General features: G+C 42.1%; 1 protein-coding gene across 2 annotated transcripts in view; it reads left to right on the top strand.

Annotated features, from left to right (window-relative positions):
* Positions 1-15,482, top strand: part of Smad1 (SMAD family member 1) — a 76,550-nt gene that overhangs the window by 44,284 nt on the left and 16,784 nt on the right. For both annotated transcript variants that reach the window (XM_008827481.3, XM_029560822.1), the window contains exons 3-4: positions 10,559-10,816; positions 14,006-14,122. In XM_008827481.3, the coding sequence (XP_008825703.1) occupies positions 10,559-10,816; positions 14,006-14,122 (375 nt within the window). The remainder of the gene's footprint in view (positions 1-10,558; positions 10,817-14,005; positions 14,123-15,482) is intronic.

Below are 15,482 nucleotides of genomic sequence, written 5' to 3'. Positions count from 1 at the left end.
ACACACACACACACACACACACACACACACACACACACACACCCCTAATTAGAAACTGGAAAGAAATTTTTTAAAATGACTTTCCTAATCCCATCTTAGTTTTGTAGCACTGAATAATGTAGCCTGGTGGTTTTGAGCAGGCTTTAACTAAAACCTTGGCCTCTCATTTAGCAGCTGCTGGATCCAGGATGTGTTATTTAGCTAGACTGAGCCTGCTTCCTTGGTAAAATGGAGAAGAATCAGCTTGGAAACTCCCTGTGGGTGGAGCCGTATCCTCCTGATAACTTTATAACTACAGCTTAGGAGACCTTATCTATTATTTCAAACCCTGCCTACCCTCACCTTACCACCAATGAGCAAACAAGAGGTAAAGTGCCACTGCGGAGGGATTTAGGCTGTTACTTATTTCTGTTAAAATTTAACCTTCATTAAGACTCTGAGACTCATTTCTTCAGTTTCCCTGACGTACCTTCAAGTAAGGGATTATATTTTATAAATGAGTATGCTACTTGCCCTCCATCATTTCAATTTGAAGTGTTTCTCTCTGCAAGGTCTCTGAGCATACTCTGTCTAGGGACATCTGTCTCCCTAGCTAGCATCCTGGGCACAGCTGCTTTGGCAGCTTGTCCTCTGTTAGAATGTTATTGCAGGCTGCTGTCGTGCCACCTTTCTACTCTGGATAACCTCGGTGAAATGTGCTGAGATGTCTTCCAGACTGAGCTTTGGACACAGCGGAACTAGGTGTACATAAAGCAACATTGTCCCGTCAGAAAAGTTGGAGCATTGACAGTTTGATGGACAGCACGGAGACTGTCCCTTGCTCTTCAGTGTGAAGTGAGGAGTGTGAAACCCCAAGAAGTCATGTAGTTTGCTCAAAGTCCAGATGTAGTTCTCGTGACCAGGACTCAGCTACAAGTCTTCTCCAGCCTTGCAGAACGAGGCACGCAGCAAGTGTTTAATGCCAGGTAGCTTAACTGCCCTTCTGTCTTGTGTGGACAAACACAGGCCAAGGGTTTGACAACCTCATCGTCAGAATTCTCTCCTGTGTTAAAGCAAACAACATTTGGAGGGTCACAAGGGGAAGGTGACCTTCACAAGGAGGTGAAAACTTGTCAGATTTAGACTAGACTACTTTACCACTGACCACTTGATAGAGAATTTCAAGCTGTTCTTCGGAATCTTGACAAAGCTCCAATCTGTGGTGTTGGTGTTGCTGTTGAGTTCTGCTTTGTCATTATAGGTGTTTTCGGTCACTCTTACTCTCTCTTGTGCCTTGGCAAAGTAGAAAAGCACTCTAGTAGTTTATTCACTGACCCACTGGCAGGCATTTGGTTTGTTTACTCTTTTTGACTATCACAAATAAAATGTATAAATCCTTGTGGAATATGCATTAGACTCTTCATCACTGTGACCAAAATATTTTAACAATTTAAGGGGGAGGGGAAGATTTATTTGGGTTCACTCTTTCAGAAAGTTCGCTACACAGGGGCAGAACACATCATAAAGTGTGTGTGTGTATGTACATAGATATTGTAGACATCATTTTAACCATTTGTAAGCATATAATTCAATAACGTTAAATACATTCTCAACACTGGGTATGGTGGTACATGCCTTTAATCCCAGCAGTCTGGAGGCAGAGGCAGGAGAACCTCTGTGAGATCGAGGCTAGCCTGGTTTACATATCAAGTTCCAGGCCAGCTGGGGCGACAGGGAGACCCTGTCTCAAAAAGAAAACCAGAAGGAAAACCAGAAGGAAAGGAAAGAGGGGAGAGGGGGGAGGGGGAGGGGGAGGAAAGGGGAAAGGAGGAGGAGGGAGGAAGGAAGGAAGGAGAGAGAAATATGTTCATAGTATTATATATCACCCTCAATGCCCACTCCACTCTACCCATAAAACAATACCACTGTCTTCCCTCTTTCCCCTAACATCTGGCAATTTCTATTTTATTTTATTGTATGAATTTGCTTGTTCTAGGCACTTTACATGAGTGAAATTATAAAGTAGTTGTTTTGTCTGACTTGTTTCACTAAAGCGTTGTTTTCTTTTTACATTTTTTTTTTTTAAAGAAAAATCTGAGCCATCTCTCCAACCCCTAAGCATGATGTTTTTAAGTCCGTTATCTTTGGCGAAGTCTGTTCGGGTCCAGTGACTGCTCATCGGAGTGTTGCTTTGTTGTTGTTACTGTTGTTGTTGTCTCCTGAATTCTCAACATATTCAGGACACAAGGTCATTATTACATATGTAAGTTTCTTCAGGTCTATGACTGGGATTTGTTAAGACAGTACTTTAAAATAGATATTCTCAAACATTTTGGGGAGGGGTCAGAAATTCAGAAAGTATGGATATGGGCAAACACTGGAAGAGTCTCAGGGAGAGCTGACGGGGCACAGGAATACACTTGAAAGACAGTGAGTGGTGAACATTCATCAAGTGCTTTGAGTAAAGGCAGGAAAACAACTAAAGGAAGAAAGGGATTTAAAGGAAGCAAAATGAAGCTAAAAACAAATAGTTGAAACATACATCTGTGTCACTAAAGCCAGTGGAGCAGGACTGATACTGGAAACTAATGTCCAAGAAAACGTTATAGAGACTGACAAATGACTCAGCAGGTAAAGGTGCTTGGTGCCAAGCCTGATGCCCTGAGTTTGATCTCTGGGACCCATATGGTGGAAGCAACCAGCTCATTAGTCTTCTGACTTCCACATACATGCTGTGGCACATGTCTCCTCCCCCGCCCCCAAATAAAATTAAAAATGAAAGAAGGGAGGGTGGGAGGGAGGAAGGGAGGAAGGGAGGAGAGGAGAGGCATTATGGACCTGAGGGACTACCTACATCTGCGTATTGATTTACAGGACCCATTGCATACTTGATCAGCTTAGAGACAAAACCTGGTAAAACCCTTAGGCTTCACAGACAAGGATAAGCCTTAGGCCTCCTGCTTAAAAGAACACATTATTCATAATTTTAAGAAAGCAAATCTGGAATATGGCTTTCAGATGCATCTTACAGAAATAAGCATTGTCAAGAAACGTAAGGAAAACAATTCCAAACCAAACAAACTGCCCTTCAAGTATAATTTTGAATATGTAAACATTTAAGTGACTACTGAATGTATTTGTATGGCCTAAGTTGTGTGTGTCCCATAAATTCATGTCGAAGCATTAACCTCAAGTACCACAGAATGTGGGTTTTAGAGACCGAGCCTTTAAGGAGAAAGATAAACTAGAATGAGGGCCTTGTGGGGGAGACCCAAGTCTGTTTCATGTCCTTATAAGACAGGGGCTAGAATATGTACAGATAGACAAGGACAGAAGACCACCAGTAGCAAGCCAGGGAAAGACATCTAGTGTGAAACCAATCTGCCAGTACCTTCATTTCCAGCTTTTAGCCCCCCAGAACCACAAGAAAATAAATTTCTGTCATTCAAGGCACCAGTCTGTGGTATTTTGTTAGGGCAGCCCTAGGAAACTAATTCAGACAGTACCTACAGTTTGCAAAAACACGGTAGTCTTGGAACAGACCTTCGTGTTTTTAAGATTTATTTCTATTATTCCTTAGTTGTATGTGTATATGTGTCTGTGTGGGCACGTGCACATGAGTGAAGTGTCCCTAGAGTCCAGAAGAGGGTGTCCGATCATCTGAAGCTGGAGTTACATGTGGTTGTGAGCTGCCTAATTGTGGTGCTGGGATTTGAACTTGGGTCCTCTATAAGAGCAGCACACACTCTTAACTGCTGAGCCATTTCTCCAGCCCCTCATCTGGAACTCACTCCGGAGTCCAGACTAGCTTTATGATTACAGTCCTCCTGCCTCAATTTCCTGCCTAGCCCATCTTAATTCTAAAGGAGGCATTTCAACATCAAGAATTGATCTTTACTGTTAACTTATGGATACACTGCAACTCAATAAAAATCCAAGAACTTTTTTTTAAGGAGGTAGAAAAGATGGACACTAAGACCATATGGAAAAATAAACATACACGTGAACAGTGAAAAGGAAAGCCAAGCTGAAAGGGGCTAGCCCTGTTGGTATCAAAACTTACCTAACTCAAACAGTGGCATGGCCGCAGAATAAGACAGAATGAGATGTCTGAAGACACAGGAACACACAGAGAACATTATGAAAAAGACGCCACCCTCACCCCTGGGACAGAGATAGACTCTCAATCAGTGGCATTTGAGGTGGCTGACAAGCCATTTAGAAAAAGGTAAAATTAAAGCTAGACTCCAAGTAGATCAGAAATCTAAATAAATAGTGAAACTCCATATGCACCCAAAGAGAGCTTGAATGAATTCTTCCTTTCAGTATGTATGTGTTAAGACTTTCTATAACTCAAAATTCATACATATCAAAACAGTGATAATTTTTACCACCAAAAATAAACTTAAATACATAGGTAACAACAAACGGCAAGTTGTGGTAAAATGTCTGCGACATATGTTACAGGTGGTGTTAATACCTGTGTGTGTGTCTTTCTCTGAGTGATGGGTGAAAAGACCGAACGTGGGCAAAGAAGCTGTAAGTGGAGAATTGACAAAAAGACACCAAAATACCATGAAATACATGGAAAAGTGACCACCTCTCACCGTAAGATAAACGTACATTAAAATTGTTCCAAAATACCATTTATCACCTCTGCCAAATTGGCAAGTTTGTTTTGTTTTGTTTTCAAAAACTTGGTGGAGTCTGCTGTGGAAGGCTGTGGGGAAAGGTAATTACTGGCAGCACAATTACATATGTGTTTACCATTGAGCCGGCCTTTCCACGTGTAGGAGCTGAGCAGCACTGTAGTCCGCGCACACAGGAAGACCAGTAGCATATGTAACTGGGAAACTATCTCTCTCTTTTTCCCCAAAAAGCAACACTAGATAAACCAGGAACAAGGGGCTACCATGTGAGGGTTAGAACGAGTGAACAGAAGGGACAAAGGGCTACCATGTGAGGGTTAGAACGAGTGAACAGAAGGGACAGGCTGGGGAGTTCCGACCCTCAGAACCACATTCGTGTTTTCTGTATTTAAAAAGTGAAATTGGGCTGGAGAGACGGCTCAGCAGTTAAGAGCACTGGCTGCTCTTGCAGAGGACCCAGGTTCGAATATCAGCACCCACATGATGGCTGACAACCGTCCCTAACTCCAGTTCCAGGGGATCTGATGCCTTCTCCTGACCTACATGGGCATTGCACAACACGGATACACATACATACATGCAGAAAATACATTCATATACATAAAATAGTAATAAATAATAAAATATTTTTTAATTAAAAATCAATAAGGATTGGAAAGCAGAATGCCTAAAACTAAATGTTAACACAATACATGTACGCAACTGAACTTAACACTGAAGCACATTTTGAACAAATTAGAATGAATCCAAGTTCTTTGTATATAAAAATAAATTGAAAAAGAAAACAAATTCCCAATCTTAGGTGTAGTTTAGAAGATAGTATGAATATAGTAGTTTTGAAAAGAAATTAATGTAGTTAAAATTAATGAAATTTATAAATATTGGTTTTGAATTGGGCATGATGGTGTATACTTGTAATTCCAGCATTTGAGAAGTGGAGGTAGGAGGATCAGGAGTTCAAGGTCATCTGTGGCTACAAGTTTGGGTCAGCCTGGGCTACATAAGACCCTGTCTCAAAAAATCCAAAATATAAATAAATCCATAATAATAAAGGAAGGTAAAAAAAGTTTGTGGATTGGATTTGAGAACATTGCAAACCAAGGGCCCCCCCCCCCAGCACACACAACCTAGAGTCAGTGTGATTCCATTAGACTTAAAGACAACCAGAGCCCAGAGTTCGGGTTCAACACCACTTCTCACTAACAGGAACCAAGATTTCCAGGAACGAAGAGGAAAAAGTGAGGGAGAAGCCTGGAACACTGATCCAAAAGTTAAAGACATATTTTAAAATGGTTGCATGTTAAAAAGGCATAGGAACCAGGCTGAAGTGCTCCCAGTGGCCATTTCTGAGACACTATTTTAATGAACCGTTAAAATAGATAAGGACCAGACTGTAACAGCCCATTTACCAAGAATCACGTGTCTATGCTGATGATCACAACAAAGCAGACAGATATAGAGGGCGGGAAAGGGAGAGCTCTTCCTTGAATTAGAATTCTGACTAATAAATAAGGCATCATGAACTCAGAGAAAAATCATTCTGCAACCAGTCACGCAAAAACTGATTCAAAATCACAAATGAATGTTACATACAGGAAGGTTTGATAAGAAACTTCCGTCTACGTCGTCTACCTAGTTTAGAGGACACTGCTCACTGGTAATTTCCAAAAGAGAGTAGTAATGTAGACAGGATGAACTGGACCACAGCCTAACCAGGAAAATGAAATTTAACAGGCAGACACTGTTGGCCTCCGTATGAATCCAGAGAAGGGAGTCATGGCACTCGCATAGTCCTTTAGCCAAGACTCTGGGTTTAATCACAAGCAACTATCAGAGAAACCCAGGTTGAGAGATGCACTGTAAAATAACTTGGATAAAAGCATCAACAGTTACTTTGTCAGCAGTGGTAATATGTGTACGGAGGTTAACAATATCATGTAACACTCTGAAATGTTAGGAGTTAAGGGGCATACAGTATATTTTACATGTTCTTTTATTATTAGGGATTTGGTAGGGGGTATTGGGAGCAGGAGAAGGAAAGAGAGTAAATGATTATGTAAATATGGCTAAATGTTAAAAATGGAATCAGGCAGGCAAGATGGCTCTGTAGGTAAGATGCTTGTCGTGCAGACTTAGTCATCTGAGTTTGATCCCTGGAACCAACATAAAAGTGGAAGGACAGGACCGACTCAACAAAATTGTCCTCTGACTTCCATAGGCACACTTGTGGCACACCCACCTACACATATATCACATGTGCTCACATACAGTAATAATACTTTTAAAAAGAAAAATGGATGAATCTGGGTACAGCTGATATGAGGTCTTTTATTATTGGAATTTTCCCCCAAGTTTACATTTATTTCAAAATAAGAAGTGACCTAAGAGGATGTTCATGAGGCTTTATTACAGTGATCCCACACTGAAACAGCCCAGTTCACCAGAAGATTTAATTGTGTCATCCGATAAATTGCAGGTGCACAGAGTTAAGATGCTATGCATAAAAGTGAGTGAATCTCAGATCTCGGAAGCATAACGGTTGAGCCAAAGAAGACAGAGTCCAGCATTTAGAACGTTTAATTTATGTGACAACTTCTGCATTTTACTATTTGTACAGAATAGCTTAGCTTTTTAAAGACGTACCTGAACTGGTATCAGCAATGGCAAAGTCAACTTAATAATCACGAGTTGGGGCCTGGGTGCAGTTCTGTGGTAGAATGCATGCCTAGCATGTGCAAGGCCCTGGGTTTGACCCCCAGTGCTGTGAAAAGTAAAACAATCAGAGATGAAAAAAGAAGGTCACTTGTCAAGTTCATCTGTCTAGTGCCTCTGCTGTACTTGATAGTTCACGTCCAAGGTCATGTATTAAAAGCTGATTGATCTCATCTGTGATGTATACTAGGGCCAGCTCAGCACTATGCCTTGGAGCAGATCACAACCACACAACAGGGGACTGCAGGGCCTATGCAGTGTCAACTTGGGGTGCAGAAACATAGTGCCCTTTGCTGTCATATTATAAAGTTGAATTTTTCCCCTCTGGCCACCCCACCTGCAGGCAGTAGGAACAGTTAAGTCCTCAGTTCTAAAGCTGTTAGGCAATAGGAGCCACTAAAATAGGTGTTTTAGTAAGTAGAATCATGCCGTCTGGTGCTGTGTTTGTAGCAAGTAGTTAATTGAAACTGTCGATGATGACCATTAAAGACAGTTGAGAAAGCCAGGCATGGTGGTGCATGCCTGTAATCCCAGCACCTGAAAGGTGGAGAATAGAGACTCAGGAGTTCAGAATCATTCTCAGCTACATAGAGTTGAAGGCCAGTGTAGACTACGTGAGACCTGATCACAAAAGCAAAGAAAAGAGAGAGGTGTATTGGCCAGTTGGAAGTGATAGCACAGAGGCAAGAGAGTCAGTACAAGGTCATCCACAGCTACGTGAAGGCATTTGAGGCCAGCATGGGCTACGTGGGACCCAGTTGCAGAAATAAAAGGGAGGGAAGGCGGGGTGGCTGATCTGGAAGTGGTAACTCAGGCTGCAGCAGCTAAAAGAAAAGGAATGTTTGTGGCTATATAAGTAATTTAAATATATTGAACTGTTTATTTCATAGCACAAATTTATTTCTTAATGATAGATTTCTGCTAACATTAGGGAAGTCTTTACCAGGGGATTTTTTTTTTTCCCCCTTTTTGGACATAGCAAAATAGTTTGCATTTCAGTTGAGTCCTAGAAGGTTGAAGTAGAAAATAACCAGTTTTAATGTCCTGCTTTAGGCTGATTCCATTATTGATTAGGCTACGCTCAAAAGACTTGTTTCTACAAGATGAAATAATAGGGAAATTAAATGTTATTCCTCTATGATTGTTGACCAACTCAAGGTATAGTATGAAAAATTTTAATACTTTCCCAAACCTATTTTGATAAACACTTTGCAGCTAAATTGGTGGTAATCCAAGTATGATCATATTTCCCAGTGGACAAGCCATAGGACCTGAACAGATTCCCTGGAAAGCCTAATGTTTCTTTAAGGAAATATGTTTGGAGTCTGCCTACGAATCCCAGCAGCATATTTTAGAATCTCCTTCCTTCTCCTGAGCAGTTTTAAAAACATTGTTTTTCTCTCATTTGAGGCCAAGAGGGCAGAAGGGCTTCCAAAGACTTTGTCATTAGGAGGAGCCGTCTAACAACCCTTGGGGGAATGGGAACTTGGGATCTGATGTAATCCCCAAGGTAGGGCTCTGCACTGCATCATTAGGCAGCCCATCCCCTCCAGGTAGTTGTATTGGTGATGGCTCTGCCTGGAGGTTTCTGGGAGTTGCTGACCACACTGATGTCCAGCTTCTTGAGTTCCTAACCTGTAGCTTTCTGGAGAGACAGTTATGTTTGCCCCAGGTGTCTACCTCTTAGACCATCCCATTTTGAGTTTTCAGTGAGCAGAATGTGGTCAAAACCTCTGTGTCCTCCTTGTCCTATCATGTGACATTAAGGATGGCTGAGAAGTGGGCAAATTCATTCAGATAATGAGAGAAAGGGTGTAAGTATGGCTGCCAGGACAGGACGCAGCATAAACTGGGCTCCACAGAACTTCATATGCTACCTGGGTGACCATATTCCCTGGCCTTTGGATGTTACATGCTCACTGTGTTGACTTCTACCTTACTCTGCTGCTTTTTGTTTTAAAGGGAGTTAGTGTGTCAGTTAAAACATTTGTGGTAAATAATTAGCATCGTTCAATCACTATTAACTCAAATCTTAGCACAACTGTAAAGCACAATTGTCAATGGCAAGATTATAGTATGTAGCCTCACCGTTGAGACCCCTCAGCCTCAGTCTCCCTCCTGAGTGCTGGGGTTGTAGGTGTTGGTGATCCAAATATGATCATACTTGGATTATCACTGACTTAACTGCAAAGTGTTTATAAAACTAGGTTTGGGGAAGCATTAAAATTTTTCATACTATACCTTGAGTTAGTCAACAATCATAGAGCAATGACATCTGTTAATTTCCGTATTTGATGCTGTAGAAACAAGTCTTTAGAACCTAATCAATGTAATTTCTTTTTAGCATAGTGATGGAGTCTGCCTAAAGCAGGACATTAAAACTATGGTTATTTTTGACTTAAACCTTCCAAGAGTCAGAGAAATGCAAACTATTTTGCTATGTCCAAAAAAAATCCCCTGGTAAAGACTTCCCTAAGTATTTGTGTTTGTGTGTGTGTGTGTGTGTGTGTGTGTGTGTGTGTGTGCGCGCGCGCGCGCGTGTGCCCACAGTGAGTGGAGTTCAGAGGACAACTATGGATTCAGTTTTCTCTGTCTACTTTTATGTGGGTTCCAAGGATCAAACGTATGTTGTCAGACTTTTATGGTAAGCCCCTTTACTGACTGAGCCATCTGGCTGGCCAGTGATGTTTATTGTTAATTGTGTTTTAGTTTTTAGTCACTAGGCAAATTTAAAATGAGGAAAAGTGGGGCTGGAGAGATGGCTTTAGTGGTTAAGAGCACTGGCTACTCTTGCAGAGGACCTGGGTTCAGTTCCCAGCATCCACATGGCGGCTGACAACCTTAATTCTAGTTTGAGGGGAATTACCCTACACCCTCTTCTGACCTGCATGGGCACTGCACAATACGGGTGTACTTATTATACACACATGCAGGCAATACACTTATACACATAAAATAAAAATAATAAATTTAAAAAATATGAAGAATGGGGAAAGTCACAGTTTTCATCTACAGCTGTGTCTGTTTTACAGGCCTTTCTGGGGCAGCGGGCAGTGGCCCTCAGACCCCAGGGTGCCTGTGGACTTAAGAGCCAGAACTGGTTCCCAGTGTAAACTGACTCTCCGTCTGAGTGCTGCTTTTGAGTGGGGTTCAGAGCGTTTGTCCTCACTCACTGTGAGGACATCACCAGTATTTACCTTTCTTTTTTCCATTTTCAGTTCTTCCTCCAGTGCTGGTTCCAAGACACAGCGAGTACAATCCTCAGCACAGCCTCCTGGCTCAGTTCCGCAACCTGGGCCAAAACGAACCTCACATGCCACTGAATGCCACGTTTCCAGATTCCTTCCAGCAGTCGAACAGCCACCCGTTTCCCCACTCTCCCAACAGCAGCTACCCCAACTCTCCCGGCAGCAGCAGTAGCACCTACCCTCACTCCCCCACCAGCTCAGACCCGGGCAGCCCTTTCCAGATGCCAGGTAGGAGGGGGGTGGACGTTCAGGGACCCACGGTGCCGTGGGGAGGGGGGGCTCGCCTGCAGGGAGGTCCCAGGCCAGGAGCGTGGTCCTTGCACCAGGGCTTTAGCATGCCATTTGTGGAAGGAGACACTCCCAGGCAGGCAAGCCAGTGGCCCGTTTGATTCGTTTGGCACAGATGCCTGAATAAAGCTGTATTTTCCCTGTGTTTTTAAGAGTTTCGAAACAGCTGCGTCCTTCTGGGAGTGGTGTAATTGTTCCAGTCTTTCTCTCCAGTAAAGAAAGGAAAAATAGCATGTTGCACACATTGCTGTTCCATGAAGGGGCCTCAGCGAACACTTCACAGAAGAGCACTTGCTGCCAGTGCAGCCACAGAAAAGCTCTTTCCCGAGGGATTGCACCCCCCATTTAATTAAATTCATTTAGATGATGATGTAATCCCAAGAAGCATATACTTTAACAACAAAGGAATTGCAACAGAAGTGCTGGAAACCATCTGCTTGTTTAAGTTAGCAGAGACAAAAAACAGTTATTTTCCTGTTTTAGTCATAACGGATGGTGTAATGGTTATCAAAATAAGTGATTAATTAGGACATTATATTTTCCAAATTACAGGTTCGTAAACAAGCATCCCCCCAAATTAGTGCCAAATTTCTTGCCAGTAGACATCAAGAGGGTGCTGTGGACACATCTCTGAATATTTTTGTAAGGGAAAATGACTTAGGCAAACACGTTTGTGGAGCTATTTAAAGTGTTTTTAATTAATTTTGAATTCAGCATCCACATTGAGCCTTCAAAATTTGAAAAGTGGTCCACACTTTATTTATTTATTTATTTTAATTTTATTTATTATTTTTATTTTATGTGTATGCGTGTATTGCCTGCATGTAGGTAAGTGCACCTGTGTGGTTGCAATGCCCGCAGAGGTCAGAAGAGGCTGTCAGATCCCCTGGGACTGGAGTTATGGACAGTTGTTAGCTGCCATGTGGGTGCTGGGATTCAAACCCGGGTCTTCTGCAAGAACAACCAGGGTTCTTAACCGCTGAGCCATCTCTCCAGCCCCTATTTTTTTATTTTTTAATGGTTATCACTCCTTTTTCTTTTCAGCCTGTTAATTTTAGATTGTGTTTTCCTATTTGGGATGAAGGTGGGAGATAGATTATTTTAATAACCAAACTAATAACATTTTGTTCACCCATTCCCTGGCAAGACCTTTGGGTCTGACAGATAGATTAGTGGTGAGGAGACCCTTTCAGAGAACTTTTGAGTAGGAACAACTCCAGGTGGGCCCTGATGAAAGAATTGAAGACTGTTGCTTGAGTTTACTATTGTCCTTGGCTGACAGGAATTAAAGCAAAGGCCCAGGGGAGGAAATAGGGAAAAGAGGAAGGAGTGTTTGTGGGAATACTGGACCTCCACCAGTAATTATCCAGCCCCTGTAGGCCATGATGGTGCCTTGGGTTGCTGGTAAGATTTTCATCAGCTTGTTGGCAGAAATTCTGGGTTCCGGAGCTAGAGAGATGGCTCAGAAATTAGGAGCATGAGCTGTTACTGCAGAGGACCTGGGTTCAATTCCCAGCACCCACATGGCAGCTAGCAGCTGTCTGTAACTTCAGTTACAGGGGATCTGATGTCTTTTTCTAACCTCCATGGGCATTGTACGACATGGGTGCACTTAACATACATGCAGGCAATACACTCACACACATAAAATAAAAATAACCCCCCAAAAAAGAAAGAAAGAAATTTGGGGTTCTGCGAAGAGGAGAACTCTGTCTTGGATCCTGGCTTGAGGTAAAGCAGAATGAGCCTTGCAGCTGAAGCAAGAAGCTGGGGTGAGGGTTGGGGAGGCTGAGAAGGCATGTGGGGAGGTCCCTGGAGACCTTGGCTCTCTCCCTGCTTGTTAGCAGCTGGGTTGAGATTTAGCTGGGGTGGGGGCACGGGGGTGAGTCACTCGGAAGTGCTAAAGGAGCAGAGCTTGTCATTTGGGTTCTATAGTTGCCCATAAGTACCTACGTAAGCAGTCAGGAATCCCTGAGGTGAAATTTTGTTCCCAAGGCTTGCTGAGTGAACTCACAAGCTAGCGAGGAGCTTAGTTTTAGAGTACAGGGAAAGGAATGCCCTGTTTCCCAGTCAGAAAGCACCAGACTTGCATAAATGTGTTCAGAAATCCTGTTCCTTGCCTTCATTTGCCAGTTGGCTGTGTACTGTTCAAAATAAACCTGTGTAAATTCTGAAACAGAAGGCAGTGGAGATAAATTGACTTATTTCCTGTGATTCTATTACTAGGGATTTTATAGCTAGTAATTGCTTAAATGGGGAGGGAGAAGGTAGTCCTAACGGATTGCTTAAAGTTATGGGAAGTTAGCAGTCTAAATCAGTAGACTGTAATGAACTTGGCTAGTAAATTCCTGAAAGCCCATACATTTAATGTATGCGGCATGAAAGCACCTTTTCTCAGCAAATCCTCTCAGGCAGTTTCTATACAGTGAAATTGAAATACAGGACTTCTCAGAGCCCGTCGTGTGCTATATATTAAATATCCTTCTCACTGGATTTAAAGTGGCCTGGTCCTAGACAGGCAGGCGACTCCTGAAAATCGAGGGTTTGGGGATATAATAATTTGCAGAAACTGTACAAGTCCAGCGTCTTGAGCACCCAGTCTTTTTTTGGAGGTGGGGGGTGAGGCAGGGTCTGAGTAGCCAACTCTGGCCTTGAACTCTGGATCTTCCTGCCTCCACCTCCCAAGTAGTGGGATAATAGGCATGTACCGTCATGCTTAGCTAGTCTTCCAGTGTGGGATCTCAGCACCAGGAAAGGAGACAGGCAGCTTCCTGGGGCTTTCTCACCAATGAGAGAGCATATTGTTTTTAAAGGTGAGGACCAACAAGATGTCTCCATGGATTAAAGACACTTACCACCAAGCCTGATGCTCTGAGTTCAGTTTCTGGAACCCACATAGTGGAAGGAGAGAACTAACTCCCCCGAGTTGTCTCTGACCCCCCAAATGTACCCCAGCACTACAATAAATAAATGTAAAAAAATACTTTTAAGGTGGACAGCATCTGAGGAACAACTCCTAAGGTGGTCTGTCCTCTAGTACACGAACATGCACACACATACACAAGGAATCTCAACATAGAAGAGAATATGTTTGACACGTGTAATTGGTTTTTCTTTGATACTTTGTAGCTGATACACCTCCACCTGCTTACCTGCCTCCTGAAGACCCCATGGCACAGGATGGCTCTCAGCCGATGGACACAAACATGATGGCACCCTCCCTGCCCTCAGAACTCAACAGAGGAGGTAAAACCCATTGCTGCTTATTCTACGAGTCTGATGTCTGTATGTCCAAATGTTACTTTCATCAAGTTTTATTAGTCCTTAAAAAGGCAGCTATTTGATAAAAATACAGCGCATTTTTAAAAGAGTCCAATGAAAAGAATTCTCTAGAGTCAGCTTCTTACTAGACTGTAGGTCTCGACCCTGTATGGGAGCACAGAACTGAATGTGGGACTGTGGGAAACAGAGCAAGAATAGAACTTTTCTGAACTTGATGCACAGCTACCAAAATTAATTCAAAGCCAGTCCTGTGATGAATCCATGACTTTTCTGGCTGTGCTCGCCTGTGTCTTACTGAGAGACTTCACCATGTATGCCCGTCAAGGCCAGCAAATGCTGCCTGGGACACCAGGGCTCAGATTCAAGACTGTTGTGTTATGGATTGTGGTGTTCTTACTGTATATGCAGGGTTTTTTGCTCTTACAGAAACATAATGATTTCATTACAGAAAACAAAGATATTATCCAAATCATTCCTCAGCATATATCAGAGTAGTATATCGTTGGACTGTACTGTGTTAGGGTGTTTGATTTTAAAAATCACCATTTGAGTTGCTGACTTAGGTTTCATATAAAATTGTTCAAAAAGTCTTGTTGGGATTAGGATAGAATCTCCAGCAGTTACTGAAGTGGTCCTAAACATATTTCCTTCATTTTATACTGTGTATTTAACTGGAGTGGCATTTCAGCATTGGTGATTATAAAATCAAACTTATCTCACTCTGAAAAAGATGAAAGATGCTCTACATCCTGTAGTGTTAAGTATTCAGCCAAGATTTAATTCTTTATGTAAAAAAGGGGATATATCTGTCTCATTACTATGCATATTCGCTTTTGCCTTTGGTAGGTGTAAAGTGGTGTGTATATATATGAATTTGTAAAACTATATTTATTTATGATTTATTAACAATAAATACACAATGTACATACTTGCTTTAGGTACTTATATATACTCAAGGTTGTACAAAAATTTTTCAGGTGTAAAAGGGTTGCAAGTGGTAAAGCTTTAAACCCTGTTTTGTGTAGCAAATGTGCTTTTTTAAAAAATAATTTACTGAGGATTTCATACATGCATATAAGGTGTTTTGATCAAATCCATGCCCACTCCCTCCCCTCCAACTCCTCCCGTATCTCCCCATCACTTCTTTCTGATAACTTCATGTACTCATCTTTTTTTTTTATTTTTTAATGGGGCTCTTTACTACTCCAGCATTTTCCCCTCTGAAGACATAACCCTAAAATCTTTTAAGGATTAGATAAAAGCTCCCAAATACTTTCAACATTTTTGGCCTTTGGAACTGAGTATGATGCTAAAAGGCCCAAGG

The sequence above is a fragment of the Nannospalax galili genome, unplaced genomic scaffold (assembly GCF_000622305.1).
Source record: "Nannospalax galili isolate Female #2095 unplaced genomic scaffold, S.galili_v1.0 scaffold1272, whole genome shotgun sequence".
In the NCBI taxonomy this organism is placed as follows: domain Eukaryota; kingdom Metazoa; phylum Chordata; class Mammalia; order Rodentia; family Spalacidae; genus Nannospalax; species Nannospalax galili.
This window is presented reverse-complemented; position numbering and strand designations above follow the sequence as displayed.